We start from the raw sequence: 18,919 nt of genomic DNA on the forward strand, positions 1-18,919 counted from the left end.
TACAAATTGCTTTTACTTTGTCATGTATCTGCACCATTTTAAAGTCTTTTTTTGTGGTGTAATTCATTGATTTCATTGCACTAAAGTAAAAAAAAGAACAACCAAAATTAAACATGTGAAATGGACATAAAACTATTTTTAACCTTGCCTGTTAGGTGTTAAATTAACTGAACCCCCACCCTCTACAAAGAAGGAAGAAAATGTTGATGTCATTTCAACGTTAAGACTTTGAAGTTTCTTCGGTTTTCTATAGTTTCATCCCAACCTAATTGATGCCGGCATAATGATTGCATCCGACTAAAGAAACGTATGCTAATATCTGTGATTGAAAAGCGAATAAAACATATAATATAAAAAGAGGGCTATTTTCTTCTTGCAAAATATAGTCTGATTGTAGTAAGGCTACATGCGCGTCGTGACTCGTGCGCTTTTGACGGATACACTTGTAAGAAACGCTCCGTTTAGACTACGTTTCGATCGCTTTGTTTGTTTACATCCAAAGAAAGAGAGTGAACAACGTTTGGAGACTGAAAGTGCCTCGTTTTTCTGTCTTCACCTCAATACGACAGTCAATTTAGTCGCATTTCTGTTTAGAATTTGGAAAAGTAGGCATGATTCGGAAGAAGAAAGATGGTAAAACGTGATTTATTTTCATCAGGGTTATTTAACAAGCATGTAAAAATCAAAGCGAAGTACGGCGGTCGCAGTGGACCCGCATTTTGGAGTCAAGTTGATTTATTAGATTCTCTGTAAACAACGCTTGACGTTCCTGCCAATGGGAAAGGAAGGTGGGCAAATTAACCAAGAAGGCAAGGGTTTAAATTAAAAAAAAAAATGAAGGGGGGGGGAATGCTGAAGACTACAGACTAGATAACTTAAAATGTTGTGTCATTTTTTTGCAATATGTGTCTAGGCCTATACTTATTTTTTCCCAATAATTTGATATGCAATTCCCTTACTCCCCCTCCCCTCTCTCTCCCCCGTCTCCCTCCATCCCCACTCCCCCTCTCCACCCCTCTCTCATTCCTTCTCTCCTATTTTGTCCGATACCCAAGTATCCACTAAAATGTTGTAGCATCTTCGTGTTGGTACGTCATCAATTATTCTGTTTTCCTGCTGCATTTTTCTTCCCTGTCTACAATTCTGCTCATTCGTCATGAACGAAGAGAAACCTGATCACTGCGTGTTTCTTGTCAATGACAGCGTAAATGACTACCTCGTCGACATCGACAGGACTGCGACATTCTTTCTCGTCACAATAAAACCTTAATTAGGAGTCACCTAAAATAAACAACATTGACAAATAGCGTCCCATACTCCTCTCAGCCGGACCTTTTTTATCACTCTCTCGGAAAATGAAAATTTACCTAACTGTAATTGATTTGTAGTTGCATATTAAATATTGGACAGCTTAATTTTTCGTTTGAATGAATTTAACAGGAACACTCTTATAACTGTACGACCTTAATTTGTCTTTTTTAGTCTCTTCTGAGTTTTGGCTATTAAAAAGGTCATGAATTCCTATGGTAATTGTCGAATGAGACATACACTGTTAAAAACAGAAGGCTCTACAGAAAAAAACCTTTAAAGAAAAAAAATAACAGAATCATTCTGTAAATTTCAATTTTCCGCAATCCAAAAGCACAGGTCTATTTTAAAAGGAGGAAATGGTTTTTATTACAGTTAATTTGTTAGGTTTCATACAACAATTGCAAATTTTCTCTGATTTTACACAATTCATGTAAGATTGCACAGAACATTAAGATTACAAGTCTTTTGTTTTGTACTTTATTTATTTAATCACGATTAAAAAGTCTGTTATCAGCAAGGTCGTGAACAATGCACAAGAACAATACAAAATGAATTAACAAGCAAAAAAAAACAACAACGAAAACATAAACGAAATACAACAAAATACGACAATTATGCAAAGAACAATAGAAGCAAAATTGAAGTCAACAAAAATGAAAGTAAAGAAACAATATAATGAATGTTCTAACAGCGTACTTTGTCAGATGAAAAATTCGACGGTCTTTTCACAAGATGATCCCCGAGTGTTTGATTGCATCGGTTATACCATGGAGGGTCCATGGGTATACAATCTGGACCCCGATGTCCTCCACGAGCTGTCCATCTTCCATCAGAGTAAATTATCCTCAGGGCAGGAAAGATCTAATTACTTGCACCACTGGTCAGCCCAGTCTATTAAACTCATTCATTCGAATTGAAGTGATTGATAATTGGTCAAGAATAGCTCGTAAATCTTTCACTCTTCGACAGTTTTATATATAGTACTCAGTTTTAGTTGAGGAATTATGTTGGTATTTGATGTACATAGGCTAATCATGTAAAACCTGATAACTTTATTTTTTTATCATTACTTATTTCATAATTTTGTCTATACACATCATTCACGAGCGTACACAAGAATAGAGAGATAAAATGATTATTGCATGACACAGGAAATATTACATGCGAAAGTGGGAGTTTCGCTATTTTTGTCCTCAAAAAGTGTGGTTACTTCAGTGTATTCACCTTTTTTATTTGATTGATTTTTTTTGGGGGGGGGGGGTGGCATATTTCATTTAAGGAATAAAACTTTTTTTTATCGAGGTGGAAGGTATTTCATGAAGCGCATCTGTATTATTATGTTGTGATAGTTTTATTTTAGATTTCTAATTGTTTCTGTGAAGAGAACACTCTTAAAAGTGTTGGACAACATACTCCATACAATAATTGGTTGAAACTTTATCCACTTCCGGGTAGTTTTAAACCAATAATATATGCTTTGGGTGAAAACTACACAGAGTACAAAGTACCCAGAGTTGGATAATTGTTTTTACAATTTTTTCATTTTTGTGTGGACAGTATGTTGCCAAACATTTTAAGTGTGTATATATATATATCGTCGAAGTTTATATAGCTGAAGGCAACGCCTTACGCATAGTTGAATAACTATCATAAGCTAAAATAAGCAATTATAAGGAAAGTTAAGAACTATTAACTAGAAATGAATGAGTGTGTGAAGAAAGATTGGGAGTGGTATTTTGTTCTCTCTTTTCAGAACAAAGAGACACCTCTTTCCTTCTTTCCAAACCATCCTTCTGCTTTCAAGAGTAACTTTTTTCCGGATGCTGCCACACATCCACTCCCACATCGTTTGTGTACGAAGCTGTTCGATCGTCACTGATTTAGAAAGCATAACAATCTTCCCCATGGATTTATGTTTTGAGGAGATAATACCTCGTCCAACAGCTACATCAAATGCTGTATATTTGTTATCATTGTTACGTCATGTGCTCTGAAAATCATATGCCACTGCCACAACTTCTGCTGAGGGTCTTAAAGCCTTGCGTGCGGTGTTACCAATGCAAATAAATTTTTCTTTGGGGGTGATCACGCGAAAATAATGTCGGTGGCACTTTACTGCAATGTCTTCACCACCTAAACATACACAAATGCTTGTGGAGTAACGAAGAAAATAAATTAGGGTTGGTCATCCAGCGTGTAATTATTTACTGACGTCGATTGTTTTTGAAGAGCTATGCAGAGAAAGAGTTGAGACAAAGCGAACAGAAAGTATAAGTTCACTCCGAATTTCATGATTTTGAAATGAATTAAGATCAGCTGTGAATAATGGCCAGCCAAACTCGTATCTGGATCAAGATCGAAATTTCAAGATTGTTGGTTCGGTTCTTTTAGATAAGAAAAATAAATTTGTAAGCCCAGAAGTTCTATATCAGATCCAGAATTCATCACCGACACTTCCATAGACTTGAAGAAGCAAATTTCTAATTAGAACCAATATTATTTCAGTATCACTACACTCTAAAAACACTGAGTAACATTTTACCCAATATTGGGTAGAAAGGGAACATGTATGTTGGGTAATCCCCCCATATTGGGCTATTTCAACGTATCATTGCCTAGAATTTACAAAATATTTGGCAAATTGGGTATCTTTTACCCAACCAACATGCATGTTTACCCAATATTCGGTAAACCCTGTTCTTAGAGTGTATCAGGTTATACATAATACTTCAAGACATCATAATGCGCCTATTATAATTATGTATACACAGCTGATAATATAGGCCTATGAATTATATTTGTCATGTGCAGGATGATGCTTGTGGTTTATAATCATTAATTTGATTAAAATACAGTGCAATTTGGCTATCCATTTCAATATCAGGTATCAAACATGAGATTTCCCTTCTTTTTTCTTATCAATCTTAAAATGTTACACAAATCCAATCACTTTAACTGAAAGAAGCATAGTCTGATCCGAATATAAAACAGAGGTGTATATAAGATACAAGAGTTGGTTGAAAAAAAAATGCTGAGTTTTTCAGCCAATGTCTATTGCTCGTAGGGAGACGTTCAACATTTCCGTCCGATCGAACTTTTTCCAAAATTAAATTGCGAGTTGAAAAGTTACAAATGAATAAACGAGGAAATAAATATGGAATATTAGAAAGATACCGTTTCGGATGGGAAACATATATATAGGAAAGAGCCAGCCATGTGAGTAGCGTATATTATCTACCCATCGTTATCATTGAACTCATGTTTAGGTGTGGTAACACGTTAAGGACATCCATGGCTATTTCCTGCGTGATAAACGAAGAAATCAATGATCCCTCTTTCGCCTTATCAAAAGAGAAACGGAAAAAGACACAAACATTTGCACTTATAGGACAAGGGATATGAGATATGCTAACACCGCACTAACTATGCTCTTACACCGGAATCTTAATCCGATACACATTCATGATATGCCTGTAAAGGAAGAAAAATAATCATTTTTATTGTTTTATTTTGAATATTTATCACTGCCGATGAAATATGATGGAGATTTTATCGCTTGTATCGTCACACGATGCATTTTTGTATTGATTTCACCCACGCTGGGTAGTACAGGGGGAAAATGATTTTATCTTTTCTAACGATTTTCAATATTTTATTTTTTTAGTATTTCTTCCTTCTTTCATCACCTTATTTTCGTAAACGGTTAGGAAAAATACTTCTTCGTTTTTAGTGAAACCGCTGATCAATGATATTTGTGGCCCAACAGCTCTCAAAACGGCATCTTAACCATCTTGCAAATGAAGAAAACACTGTTCTTGTTTACCGCGGTATATCTCTGGCATCTAGCCGGACAGACACGGCAGGAATTATCCGACAAAACTGTTCAATGTTTGTAATTGTACATAGGCCTTTACCCAACAGGTGCATGTTAAATGATTTTATCTAGTTTTGTAATAAAACAACAAAACGCAATTTAAATTTTGTGATTCTTGTAACTCGCGGGAATTACCACGACATATACCAGGTATAACCTTTGAATTCGTATATAGTATGAAATATTGTAATAGGTGTGAATTAACCTGCCCAACTTGTCAAACAAACACCCTTATTTGTTACAGTGAAAATGAAAGTTTTAAAATAAAAGTAATTTCCAATAGTACTATTGAATATGATTTTTACCTATTTATTTATTCGTTTATTTATTTATTTATTCATTTATTTATTCATTCATTATTCATTACTTATACTTTAATTAATTAATTCATTTCTTCATTCATTGATTTTATATATTATTTCATTCATTATCCATTCATCCATCCATTCATTCATTGTTCATCCATCCATCCATTCATCCATCCATCCGTCCACCCAGTCATTCTTTCTTTCTTTCTTTCCTTCTTTCTCTCTCTCTCTCTCTTTCCTTCCTTCTTTCTTCTTTCTTTCTTTCTTCCTCTTTCCTCCTTCCTTTCTTCCTCCCTTCCTTCCTCTTTCCTTCCTTCCTCCATTACTTTATTTCATGACGAAACATAATTAAAGCATTTCATACTTTGGCGACAAACATATACTGATAGCAATTTTTGTGTGATTTAATAGCATTTATTCTATTCATCAAAAAACCAGAACAAAAACAAGGTACAAACAAAGTTAACATACACTACAATTTACAAAAGAAAAATAAAATAATTCATTGCTAAAATCTGGAAAGCATTAAAAAAATATTCAACATAACCATTACAAAAATTCTTGACATGAAATTTGTAAATTCAAAAGAAAAAAAAGGACGAAAGGTTTGTTAAAAAAAAATCCCGAATAATTAAGGGATAGTATACCTTGGTTGAAAATTATCATAACTAATTACATATAATTTCCAGCCTGGAGCATGCCTATATCACTTTAATAATAAGGAGCAAATTTATTCAATCATTGAGCTACGATCATGGCTCCATGATTAAGTCAGGGAAAATGTGGTACATTGTACTAGAGTACAATATATTATAGGGGGAAAAGAAAGAGAAAATCGAAAGAAATTAATGAACGATCACGTCAGAATTTTTTTGGGGAGTTTGGAGTAGCTCAATAGAACCTTGATGTTGGTTGGTTTGTTGGTTTAAGCACGCTACCACTGGGATTAGGGGGTGTCCGGTGATGGGGACCATCGGGGCACACTTTCACCCCTGCTTGGGATTACGTAATTAAAATTATCTTAACCACGTGTGGTCGAAGTGAAAGACACATGTCAAACTCACTAGATTGATTGGGAAGTCGGCTGACTGACAGGTTAAAGGAGTGGATAAATAAATCAAACATGAAAATAAAATGACATTCTTCAATCGAATTCCCCATTTCCAAAGGCACTCAGTATTTCTAAGTTATGTTGTTTCATAGAATGAATAAAGAATTTGAACTCAGTTCGACAGATTTTTCCAGACGGTGTCAGCTGATAGTTTACCCGTCTCTATTGGGCTCCAACGTAGCATTCTCCGCTTAACTTCGTGCATATTTTTGGATTCCGTGCTCTCCCAAAGCATAGGTCCATGCCCAAAGTAAAGGCCTATCACTTCATCGAAGACAATGTTTATGGAGACATATGTATGTACTAGTAAGTCTTTTATTTAATTACGTAAATTATTGTTTTCTTCTTCTGATAGGCTTAATTATGAACCCCTTTTCTTGTACCTGTGAACGTTTAATGTTATAATCAATGGATCTTTATTGGTATTGTATTATACCTCAAAGCTTATGAACTTGGCAAATTATTTCTTTTCTCGCGACACACTAAAAAAAGTTTGAACCCTAAATTGAACACTTGGACCAACCTTTTTGGATCTAATCTTGCACCCTAAGTGGCAAAAGGTTCAAACATGAACCTTTATCATTATTTGCACCAAGAAATGCTCGTTTGCACCTTAACGGTGCAAATTTGAACCCTTTGAGGTGCTTAATATTTCAAATTTTAAAAAGGTCAAATTTCAACCTTTATTTCATGGTTCACTTATGCATCCTATTGGATGCTTAATAGCTAATTGCACCCATAAAGGTGCACAAATAAGCAAAATTGCACTCATTGGCACCCCTTGGGTGCTGCTTTTGTACCCATCCCTATGGTTCAAATTTGAATCCCTGTTTCTTATTGTGTATGTTAATTTTTCATTATCATTATCGGTGCAATGAACACCATTTTTCTCAGTGAAAATATTATATGCAATCCTACATGGAAATAAATGAAATATAAGTGTAAATGGCTCATGTTTAGTATACACACCGGAATATCATAATTAAAAAAACTTTAACATAATAGTTTTATAACAAACTTTCTTAAATGCGAAAATCTTAGGTAAATTTTCCACATGATGTTTGCATATTTCCCGGCATATTTCTAAGACTGAGGCGCGCTTTCCCCTGAAGTACATTCTCAATCGCGAGTATCTGATTTGATATGCCCGTCAAAATAAAAGTTAAGGATAGGAAAACTATTATTGTTGTAGCCTTGATGATAATATAGTTGAATATCTTTTTCCGGGGGAATCACCGCCTATTAATACTGTCACAATCTCGTGTTATTACTGATACGGGTGATAAAACTTGGGCGATTAAAAAAAAACGAAGCTGTTATGTCTGCAATGAGGTATTGCGATTAGATCTCAAGTTTAAGTACAATTTCAACCCATAATCTGTGTGAAGGCTATATAACTTTAACGTGCCCTAAAGATATGAACGGCTAAACATACAGCGATATACATGTCCATATCTTTTTCGGTTATGATACTCTATCTTCGGTCGTGTGCTACTGCTACTTCTCGTGGCGATATCGCGTTTACATACCTAATTTACCCCAATATAAATCGAGATAACTTGATTTTCGTCTGGAACCATATAAATCTGTCAGTCGCACACAGTCTATATAAAGAAAATCACGCCAATGTATCTTTGATCCCAACAACTAATCTTTTATATTTTTTTCCGAAGACATGGTATATAGGTAGGCCTATATTGTATCATGGATATTAGCCTGTGTTGTATTATGCGATTATCAAATTACTGAACGTAATGTCATGTGACTTATCTTTATCCCGCTATCTAAGTTAGAAGTTTCTTAGAAATTACTATCCCGGGTCGCGACACAGTTCCTTTTGATGGTTTCCGTCATTATGTTCATTTCATTTTAATTGCGTTTTTAATCATTATTTTATTCAAGTAATTCAAGTAAAGAAAGAATGATAACTAATGATTTTAATAGTCAGAATTCGATATTCAGGGTATGATGATCGCTCGATGAAACGTTATAAAATTATTTTCTATTACTATCTTCAACATTGTTCTAAGAGTACTTGTCATTATCATTGTTAAAACATTTATTAAGCATGTTAGGTCAAACGTAATTGTTTAAACGGCTTGGTGAAACAATAGTATTAGTGTGCACTATTTTAGCGCTATCACCACCCTTTCCCGTTATTTTCTTCATTATTCCAATGTTTCATTTTTCATAAGTTTCTTTCATTATTGATAGAAAAAACAACAGTCCGTGATTTTCGTTGATCGAAGATTCCCCAATATTTCTATAAAGTACCTTATTTTTTTCTGAATATATTACATCATTAATCAGTTTGTTTATATATGATTTTTAAATTGAAAATATCTTTTAATTTCTATAAATTATTCAGATGTTAGTTACCTGAAAAATTAATTGTTTCTTCCTGAGATTTCCCCTTCAATTTGATTATTCTCGGAACGATTTTTTTGGTTGAAATAATTATCACAAAATAACTTCTATATTTTAAATGAAACATTATAATGCCATTTTGTGCACCCAGCTGTAAACTTTGCAGGCGCACTTGGCCATGGCGTGAGAAATATTAGCCACAGAACTGTTCGCTTAGCAACCTGTTACAGAATGTACAGAGTACTTGATTAATACACATTTAATAGAAGACGGAGAAGCCGTGTAATTATCATCTAATCACAACTCAAGTATCCATTTACTATCGTACAATACCACGAAGCCAATCTCCCCCTCCTCAACCCCCTTCAACCAAAGACGTATACTTCAAACTGGAGTGGAGCGTGTTGTTATAACTAACTACCTTTGTCTTTTTAGTTCATCGCAATTCTCACGAAGGTCTTATGTCATTTGTTATAATAAATTGTTAGCATTTATATGTGTAAAATTTGAATCCGGTTTACAAATGCCGCCATATATCATTCAAAAATTTGAATGATAACGGTACCTTGATTTGATCATGTTAATTACTTGTATAGATTTTCTAGCTCTGTATTGCCAAAAAAATGGAGAGAGACAAGAGAGAGAGAGAGAGATTAAGTCTAGAGAGACAGACAGATAGACGAAAGAGGATTACGGATAGGAAGGATGAAAGATATACTTAGAAAGAAGGTTGATGCGTATTTTAAAAAATCTAGGTGAAAAGTAAGAATCAAGGATACGGTGTCATTTTTGTTAGAGAGGTTAGTTATAAGAGAGAGAAAAAACCTAGAAATATGAGTGGTTTGAGGAGGAATTATTTTGGTTATTTGTCTTTGCACAAGAGCGACCGACAATCGGTAATGAGTGATTCATTAAGTCTATAAGTAAATGTAGCTTATCTCAAGAGGGACAAAATACCCTCAGATGCCGCTTTTCACACACACATACACAGGGGCGGAGCGACGGAGGGGGGGGGGGGGGCGGCGGCCACCCCCAACAATTTTTTAAGTATACAGTCAACAATAAAAAAAGTGTGTGGGGGGGACAAGAAGAAATGATAAAGAAAAATATGAAAAATGTTGTTCTATATAGTGGCCCTGTTAATCACATTTAATAATGACATCACTGTTGTGTCATCTTTACCCCCTCCTCCCCAAAAAAATAAAATTATATTAGCACCACCACTACGTATAGACTTTCAATCAAAACTATTAACCAACTAGTGAATGGATTGCATTTCGACAAATAGGTCAATTTTAAAGGTAAAATACACCCTCCAGAAGATATTCCGCTTGCTGTGGCACTCATGACCTGGGCTAACTTAAAGGAAACCAAAAACACAAGAAGAGAAGCAATCTTAATGGAAAGAGTAAAATTAGAGGAACAATTAAAAAAAAGTCTCATCAAAATCGGTTATGAAATAAGCAAGTTATGGACGTTTAAAGTGTCTTTCTATGGGGATCCTCAAATTGGCAAACGGACTTAAAAATGGCTGATTTTGTGGACATTACTCTCCATTTGTTTTATTTTACATATTTCACATTTATCTCCTCCTGACCTTGACACAATTGTGGTGTGAATTATATTTCCCATGACATATGTTGTGCTCAGAAGGAAACAAGGTGCAATTTGAAAGATAATGAGGAAAATATGAAAATTTGTGTACAAAATGAATGGAGAAATGTATATCTCTTTGAGAGTTGTCCACATAATCAGCTAGTTTGAAGCACGTTTTCCCAATTTGAGGATCCCCAAAGAAGAGTTTTCAAACTCACATAACTTGCTTATTTCATAACCGATTTTGATGTATTTTTTTATAACTGTTCTTCTCATTTTACTCTTTCCAATAAGATTATTTCTCCTCTGGGTTTTGGTTTCCAAAGTGATGTTAAAGAGCATTCAAAATAAAAATAATATAAACGATGTTAAGATAAACAACAGAGTACTTGCCAAAATTTAATCTTTTGCGAGGTAATGATCTAATGGTTATTTTTTGGAGGGGTAGAATAAAAAAACGAAATAAAAAAAACAACAGTTTCTCGTCAGTCAACATGAAAATATTGAAATCATGGATTATCATGCAAAAATAATTACTTAACTTAATGAGCTCACTTCTTTCTGAATGTAATTCAGGTGAACATTTTAGGACGATCCTTCTGTTAAATGCTATGCAAAATCTTCAGGCGACTAGCGCCCTTCGTTCTCCAGTCAGTAAATATGTGATAAAATAATGAAATCTAGCTTTATATTTGGTTGCTGTGATTGCGTCCTTGTCCTTGTATAGGCCTACTGCTGTCACTGCATGATCATTGATTGCATGACGAGGAAAGAGGTTTGGGATGAGTTTTTGTTAATACCTCGTTCACACTGTCGTGCAATCCTGCGATTGACCTCACGTAACTGATCGCGAAAATTTGTTAAGCATTCAAAATTCTTCTGCGATCAATAAGATTACCACGACTGATATGATAAGATCTGATACGATCTTATAAGATCACTACGATTAACTCAACGATTAAGTACGAGGTTTGAATTGTGTCGCAAGTCGTGAATGTGGGAACTGTATAGGTATAAAACGAACATAGTACGTGCTGGACGATTAGTATGGTGATGACGAGACGAAGTTCAGTTAGATGAAATGATGAATTACTTGGTCCGCTGGGATGACATGATTAATTAAATGAGATTCCTGTCAGTTTCTTAAAGATACAAGGCCGCCCAGGTGAAGAATGGGAGACATGATTGATGACGGGGAAGTCAGAGGTTTCAAACGAAGCCCCTCAAACAATGTTGCCAATTTGAACTCTGTTTCCTGTGTTTTCCGAGTTTGTGGTTTCATGAAATCAATCCGTTGTTTTTATTGGAGGGTATCTTGTAGGATGACCTTTGACATGGCTTCTCATAGCCCGATTTCGAAATGCAACCCAGGTCGTGGAAGTGCCTATTGTCTTATTGTTATCCCCCATTCTTTTGAAATATCGAGTCAGGGACGATTTGTGTTCAAATATCATATTTTTTTATTGAATGCTAAAGTATTAGAACTTGAGTGTGCTGTTCCCTGAATCCTTGTTATTTTTTGTAATGTTTTGGTGTAGGCATTTGACCAAGTTCAACTTTCTCTTTATAATTTAAAAGAAATTTTAATCTTGTGTCGAAAAATATGAAAATACCAAATAATGTCATTTACGTTTTGTTCCCTGTCTTGTCAGATTTTTAGTCAGTGTCACAGACAGTTGCAATTAAATTTAGATCAATGAGACTTGATATGGGTCTTTGGATTGTAGATAATTACATCAAACTGTAGACCAATATCATTGAGCTCACATTCAAACGATAAATTATTAATCATCCCTTCTGTCATAACTAATTTATAAGATTTACCTAGTAATGGTTTTTATCAAAGCGACGCGATAGCGGGTGATAAGGGGCGTTGTTTGGGGATCGATTCGCGCAACCTTGCGTGCAACGCAGACAAAAATGATGCGAAGTTTCTTGTATAGGAGTCAGCGAATATGTCGACCTTATGGGTTAATTTTTGATAGTGTAATTACAGGTAGCCAAAGTTGTCTATTTGCCTTTTGGCCAAATTTCAACTTGGTTTACTTTTCTGGTTTACATTCCAGATTAGAGATACGTGTTTGAAATGGCTGTCTATTGACTCGTCCTCAAACACCGTCGTGATCATTTTCAAAAGATAGAAAGAAAAAAAACTGTTACATTAAATCAAGAAAATAAAAGAGTAGGACTGACTGCGTGATCACATAAGATTTAATGAGGAGACAGTGTTTTCTTTTGGTAGAAATTTACTATTGGGGTGATTTTGAAACATTTTAGATTAATTTAAACTGAGTTCCTTGCGGACAGGACAAAGAAGGAAATAAAGTGACAAAGAAAGAAATAAAGAAAGTAGGAAAGGCAGAAAGAAAGAAAGGAAGAAAGAAAGTAAGGAAGGAAGAAAGAAAGAAAGGAAGAAAGAAAGACAGGAAGAAAGAAAGAAAAAATAAAGACAGAAATAAGAAAAGGAGAAAAAAGACTAAAGAGAAGTAGGAGGCGGAGAAGAAGAAGATGATGGTGATGATAGGATGGAAAATGGGGTGAAGGAGCAGGGAATTGAGATAAAAGAGGAAGAAGGATGGAGTGATGGTAACATTGATGACGATCGTGATGATGTAGATGCTGATGATGATATTGCAGTTGTGGTGATGATAATGACAACGAAGACAGGGATGATTTTGGGGGGATGTGGGGGTTGACATTCTCAAAGGCTTCTAAGTTACATACTCTTGTAGATATAGCCTTCGAATTTTCTTCGTTTTAAAATTCCATGTCTTTTGTGGAGAAAATAAAAGGTCCCATAAAAACATTTCAATGTCAAATTGAGATATTGGACCTTCAAGACCATGTCCACTCCACTTTCTGTATCTCGATGGTCTTTATTGAGATCAAAGATAAAGAGAACTTCTTTGGTCCACTTTGGTCGCAATCACGACTAATAATTTAAGAGTATCATGAGCTGCAAGCTTAGGCACTTTGATAATAAAAACATTATACCATTGTCATTCGTCGGCTAGATGATATATCAATGAAATGTCACATTAGTTCCAAGGCTTTTCGTTTGTGGTAACTTCCCTGGTTTCTCTGGTGGTCTTCCCCAGTCGCATGGTCGTCGCCTTGCCCCCGGCAGTTACGGCTGGGATGGTAGACCACACCCCGCTAGAGCGCTGAGCGACTCGATACAGGATTACGGGTAGACTACACAGACTCCATTGCGCTGTCTTCAAATGGCAAAACATTCTGGAGTTTTTGAGTGACATGCGTTTATATTTTTCCACTCAACTTGGATGCAAACAGAGTACTTCAAACGGTAAAAAAGAATGGTGAATGTCATATGGATCATCGCGTAAATGGACTTACAAATATCGTGTTGAATTCGATGGCATGTTAAGGAGGTTGAAAAGATCATTGTATCGCCCCAAGTGAAAATATTTTGCTATAATGGATTAATGAGGTGTTTACTTTATACATATGAGAATTGCTCGAATTTCAATATGCCGTTCACCAAAAAAAAGTATGTGGAAAATATGCCAAAAGAGATCAAACCCTCTTAAAGATATGTCAAAATTTGTTTGCAGTATGTTATATGTTCTAAAATTTGCTTTTCTCCCTGTCAACATCGACCCTATTAAAAGTAATATAGGATCCATGATCAGAAGAACCGTGAAATTTATAAGCCTTAATAAATGTCACTATCCCAAAGTTAAAACACAAATTCTACTTAATTCATTAAGGCATACTGTTCCTCGTATATGGAACAATCTTTTTGACAATAGGCCTATCAAGTTAGCCAAGCTAAAAAACGTGAATATTCAAAGTATTTTTTCCTGCCCCGGGGGGGGGGGGGGGGGCACTTCCATTCACGAGTGGATACCATGCGCGACCATGGGGTCTCGAAAAGCACCCTAATCACGTAATTTCCATATTCTGAAAATGCACCCCTTTACAAGTATTGGCGAATGTAACCCTACCCTTAACAAGTATTGGAAACAAAACGATACTCTTGGCAAATATCACCAAAAATGAACCCCTAAACAAGTACAGGAATGTTTTATTGTTACGGGTCCTTCGGTCGTCGGCTTTACCTTATTTGGTTAAGTACGACCCCACCTTCTACACCTCGCGCAAATCGGACTAAGTGTTGGGGCAAAAGGACATCCTTTATAAAACATTTTAATTTTGTTTTATCATCCCCGCAAATTCGACCCCAAAACACGTAATCTTCCTTAGCGAAATAGATACCCCTTTTTTCCTCATTTTTGTGTTTTTTGACACCCTTATCACGCTACGTACGTAACGTGCCCTATCGTGAAAAAGACATCCTTTTTACGTGTTTTTTTGGTCGCGCATGGTATCCACTCGTCAATGTAAGTGGCCCCCGGTTTCCTGCCTAATTCTTCATTTATCCCCCCCGCCCCCCCTTTATAGTATGCTGGTGATTGTGGAAGCTGTCACATATTTTCATTTAATTGTATTTGTATTTATTTTACTTTGGTTTACTAGCTGGAATCTTCAAATCACAAGCTTTTTATAAACTTTTCAGTAGTTTCCGTTTTTCTCATATACATGTCATTTTCAATCTTGTATATCATTGTTTTTATATTGATGGGAAAATAAATAAATTGAATTGAATTGAAATTTATCAATCTTAATTTCAATTGCTAAATGAAAAGAAATGGTTGTTAGTACCATTATTGAAAGGACTTAGGTGATGGTTTATGAATCACTTATAGGTCTGAATACAAACGAAAATACATAACAGTAAGATACGGCGACTGCGATTTCCATACAGCGTCAAAATTTACGACTGTATATGAAAAACGGTATACAGGTATATGATGTCGTAAAATTAGTTCTTTACAGGGCAGTTAGTCTAAACTGTGTGATGAGTGAAATTTGTATAAGTTTAGATTTCATGAGAGAAGTTTGCAAAGTTCTTAAAAAAGCTTTCAGGCATAATTGCTTCGAAAAGTGACAGACCACAGGCATTGCGTGCATGGCTATAGTATAATAATTCATCTTTTGTGAAAAGTGGATTTTTGAATAATGGAATATTTTCTCTTGAAAGAATATGGTTACATTCTCGAAGTTCTTAATGGGAATACGTATTCTCTTGGTCGCATGTATAAGATAAACGAAATGCAATATAAAAAAAAACATACACAATTTTTTTTAGTATAAGGTGTGTATATTATATATATTATATACATTAATGTTCAATTTTGGCTACATTATCTGACGATTTTGGATATCTCATCCTTGACTATCAAGTTTTGATCCCGGTTTCGTTGATAACATGAATAATGTGATATGAAAACAGAGGTTTATTGTTACCAATATACCTAAGTTTTTAAGATGTATGTATAAGATATTGAAGATTATGGTCGCATTCACATTTTTGAGTTTTCATATGGGAATACAAGTATAAAAGTTTCAGTCATTACATGTAATATTTTGACAGGAAATAATTGGATACTTTATTAGCCCATTTGGTTAAAGTAAGGGATATACATTAATCTGTTTATTCATCTATCATTTCATTCATTTATTTATTATTATTTATTTATTTGATTATTTAATAAAAAAAAAATTATTTTTGTATTTATTTATGTTTTTATGTATATTTGTTTTTTATTCATCCATTTATTCAAATATTCATTTATTTGCATAATATGGATTTGTTATAATGAAAGTAATAAGTTGCTTCATTGAAGGATGAAATGAACTTAGTAAGGTAATTTTAATTTTATTAAATTATAAACATGTATTAGGAGAAATAAAATGAGAGGAAAGATGTAAAAAAGAGGAGTGGATCGTGCCACTCTATTCTACAGCTGCTATTCATTCAAGAAAAACAAATGACGCCATCTTGAAGCGTATCCCCCCGCATCGACATTGTCCTCTCTCATCAAAATACCATGGCACAAATTCGCACAACCCACTAGAATATTGTAAATTAGCATAAATGTATATTAACGAACCAAGTTTCTAAATGTTTCTATGGTCACAAACTATTCCCAAATATTGCTTTTTTTTCTATTGAATTGATATTCTTGGCTAAACAAAACGTGTTTTTCCCCCATTTTTTTTAAATGTGCAGAAGCAGAAGCTCAGATGATGAAGAATATGGAAGGATATACAGCTGTCTGGCCTAATGAATATGGACGTAAGTAATATTCAAAATACAATTTTAGTCCCTTTTCTCTTAAATCTATTTGAAGTATAAAGGTCTCTTAATTGTTAATTAAATCAAGCTGTAACTTTATACCTTGCATGACTGATGGTGTATTATGTTACTTGTATCCTTTTCCATTTGCCCGTAAATTTACATCATGCATTAGTGTTGTTTTCGTTTGTAAAACAAACGTCAAACACTGCAAATGATAAACATAAAACATAAATGAATTGGAAAATAAAACATTTAAAACAGACTTAATGTTGCAGCAATCAACCACTTATATTATCATGATCATATAGGTAAAAAAAATACTTCAGACCTCCTGCTCTACTCTACTTCCACGACGATGACAACGATGTAAATGAAGTTGGGGATTATATCTCACTTAAATATGTAATATTCATCATGAAAGAGATATCCCTTTATTGAATCATGATTGTTTCATATAATTAACTTTTTGTTGATCGTTTTTGTCAATTTGCAGTGGGTCGTGAGTGCGTGAACTGCGGCGCCATCTCTACCCCATTGTGGCGCCGTGATGGTACGGGTCACTACCTGTGTAATGCATGCGGCCTCTATCATAAGATGAATGGGTACAACCGACCTCTCATCAAAAACCCAAGAAGACTGGTAAGCAATGATTTGAAAAATCAACAAGTTATGAGTAGATATTAATCAACTTGGAAAATACTGTAATTCACAGAGAACATAAACATTAACATATATTTCACAATTTTTCATTTGCTTTTCATCTTTTCTAGCTTACTCGCGACTCTTCAGGAGTCAAGACTCCTGAAGATAATATTCAAGAAATGAATATCTAATACCAACATACTCGATTTTTTTCGGGGGGGGGGGTTTGTTGTTTCGTTTTGTTTTTGTTTTTATTGTTATTTCTTCCTGTTACCTCCGGTCATTTTTCACTTATTTTTTTCCTCCAATACTTTTCAGCAGTCTGGCTCAAGACGAGAGGGAATCACATGTGCTAACTGCCACACCAGCACTACAACATTATGGCGTAGGAATAAAGACGGTGAACCGGTTTGCAATGCTTGTGGATTGTACTTCAAATTACACGGTGTAAGTATATTAATCTCTTGCCCTTTTTGCTTCAATCTTTGATATTTAGCCGTTATTTTGAAGATGAGCCGCTTACAGAGGTTCATGGGTTTAAATCCCAGCTCTGATGAATTTCCTTCAGCGATAAATTGATCCATTTGTGCTGCACCCAACCCAGGTAAGGTAAATGGTACCTGGCAGGAATAAACACTGATCGCATATAACAACAGCTTTGTTAAAGCCATTGTAGCTTGCTGCATTTCGTGTAGAGCGCTTAGATACTTCGGATAAAGAGTTGTTTTGCGCTACATAAGCAAGTATAGTGATTATTATTATAAACTTATTTTGTTGGTATAATGAAAGTGATTGAAATATAAAGGTTATGATTATTTTTAGATCGAATATCCATATTACAGAGGAAAATGGGATGAGACGAATGTTGCCCTTGATCATGTCAATACGATATACTTTTTGATGTTGAACTGCAAGTTTACCTCATTAAAAGTACAACTGACTTCCAAAACAAACGAAATATCCCTTACTATCTCGACTTATCGCTTGTTGAGGATGATAATAGACAATTTGTTTCGTAATATCAGTGAAAAGTGACCGTAGTGGACATCCTCCCGTTTCCTTAGGTCTTTTTGATTAGCACCAAATAGATGAGTGACCTTGCCTGCTTTGGGGTCATTGTAAAAGGACATTGTTTGACCGGACCATGTTACACAATATTATGGTCTTTTTATTATTTTTAACCAGGGAGTTGACAGTTTAGACGGCAGACAAACTTTTTGTAACTACTATTTTTCTTATTTTAAAGATTTGCACTGCGAATCAGGAATGACGTTATTAATGGTTTATTCAATAGACATGTATCGCAGTAAAAACTGAATTAACACATTCTTTACAGGATATCAATTAGAAATACATGGTAAGAAAAATACAGAGACATTTGAAATTATTAACATACATTTCCACAGTAAATTGTTGATAAAGATGAATAAATAACAGGAGAATTAATGCATATGATAGATTGATAAAATTATTCATTATTAAACTTTAAAAAACACGATAAGTCAATCGGTATTAAAAAAGAATTCGCAATTGCTAAGCATGTA

At 34.7% G+C, this 18,919-nt stretch overlaps 1 protein-coding gene across 2 annotated transcripts in view; it reads left to right on the forward strand.

The window, feature by feature from the left end:
• LOC121418246 (transcription factor GATA-3-like) overlaps positions 1–18,919 on the forward strand; it is a 35,756-nt gene that overhangs the window by 13,883 nt on the left and 2,954 nt on the right. Inside the window, exons 2-4 of one of the 2 annotated variants that reach the window (XM_041612003.1) lie at positions 16,665–16,730; positions 17,227–17,372; positions 17,694–17,822. In XM_041612003.1, coding sequence (XP_041467937.1) covers positions 16,665–16,730; positions 17,227–17,372; positions 17,694–17,822 — 341 coding nt within the window. The remainder of the gene's footprint in view (positions 1–16,664; positions 16,731–17,226; positions 17,373–17,693; positions 17,823–18,919) is intronic. The other variant, XM_041612011.1, reaches the window with a different exon arrangement.

Source organism: Lytechinus variegatus, chromosome 1 (genome assembly GCF_018143015.1).
Source record: "Lytechinus variegatus isolate NC3 chromosome 1, Lvar_3.0, whole genome shotgun sequence".
NCBI classification, from domain to species: Eukaryota; Metazoa; Echinodermata; class Echinoidea; order Temnopleuroida; family Toxopneustidae; genus Lytechinus; species Lytechinus variegatus.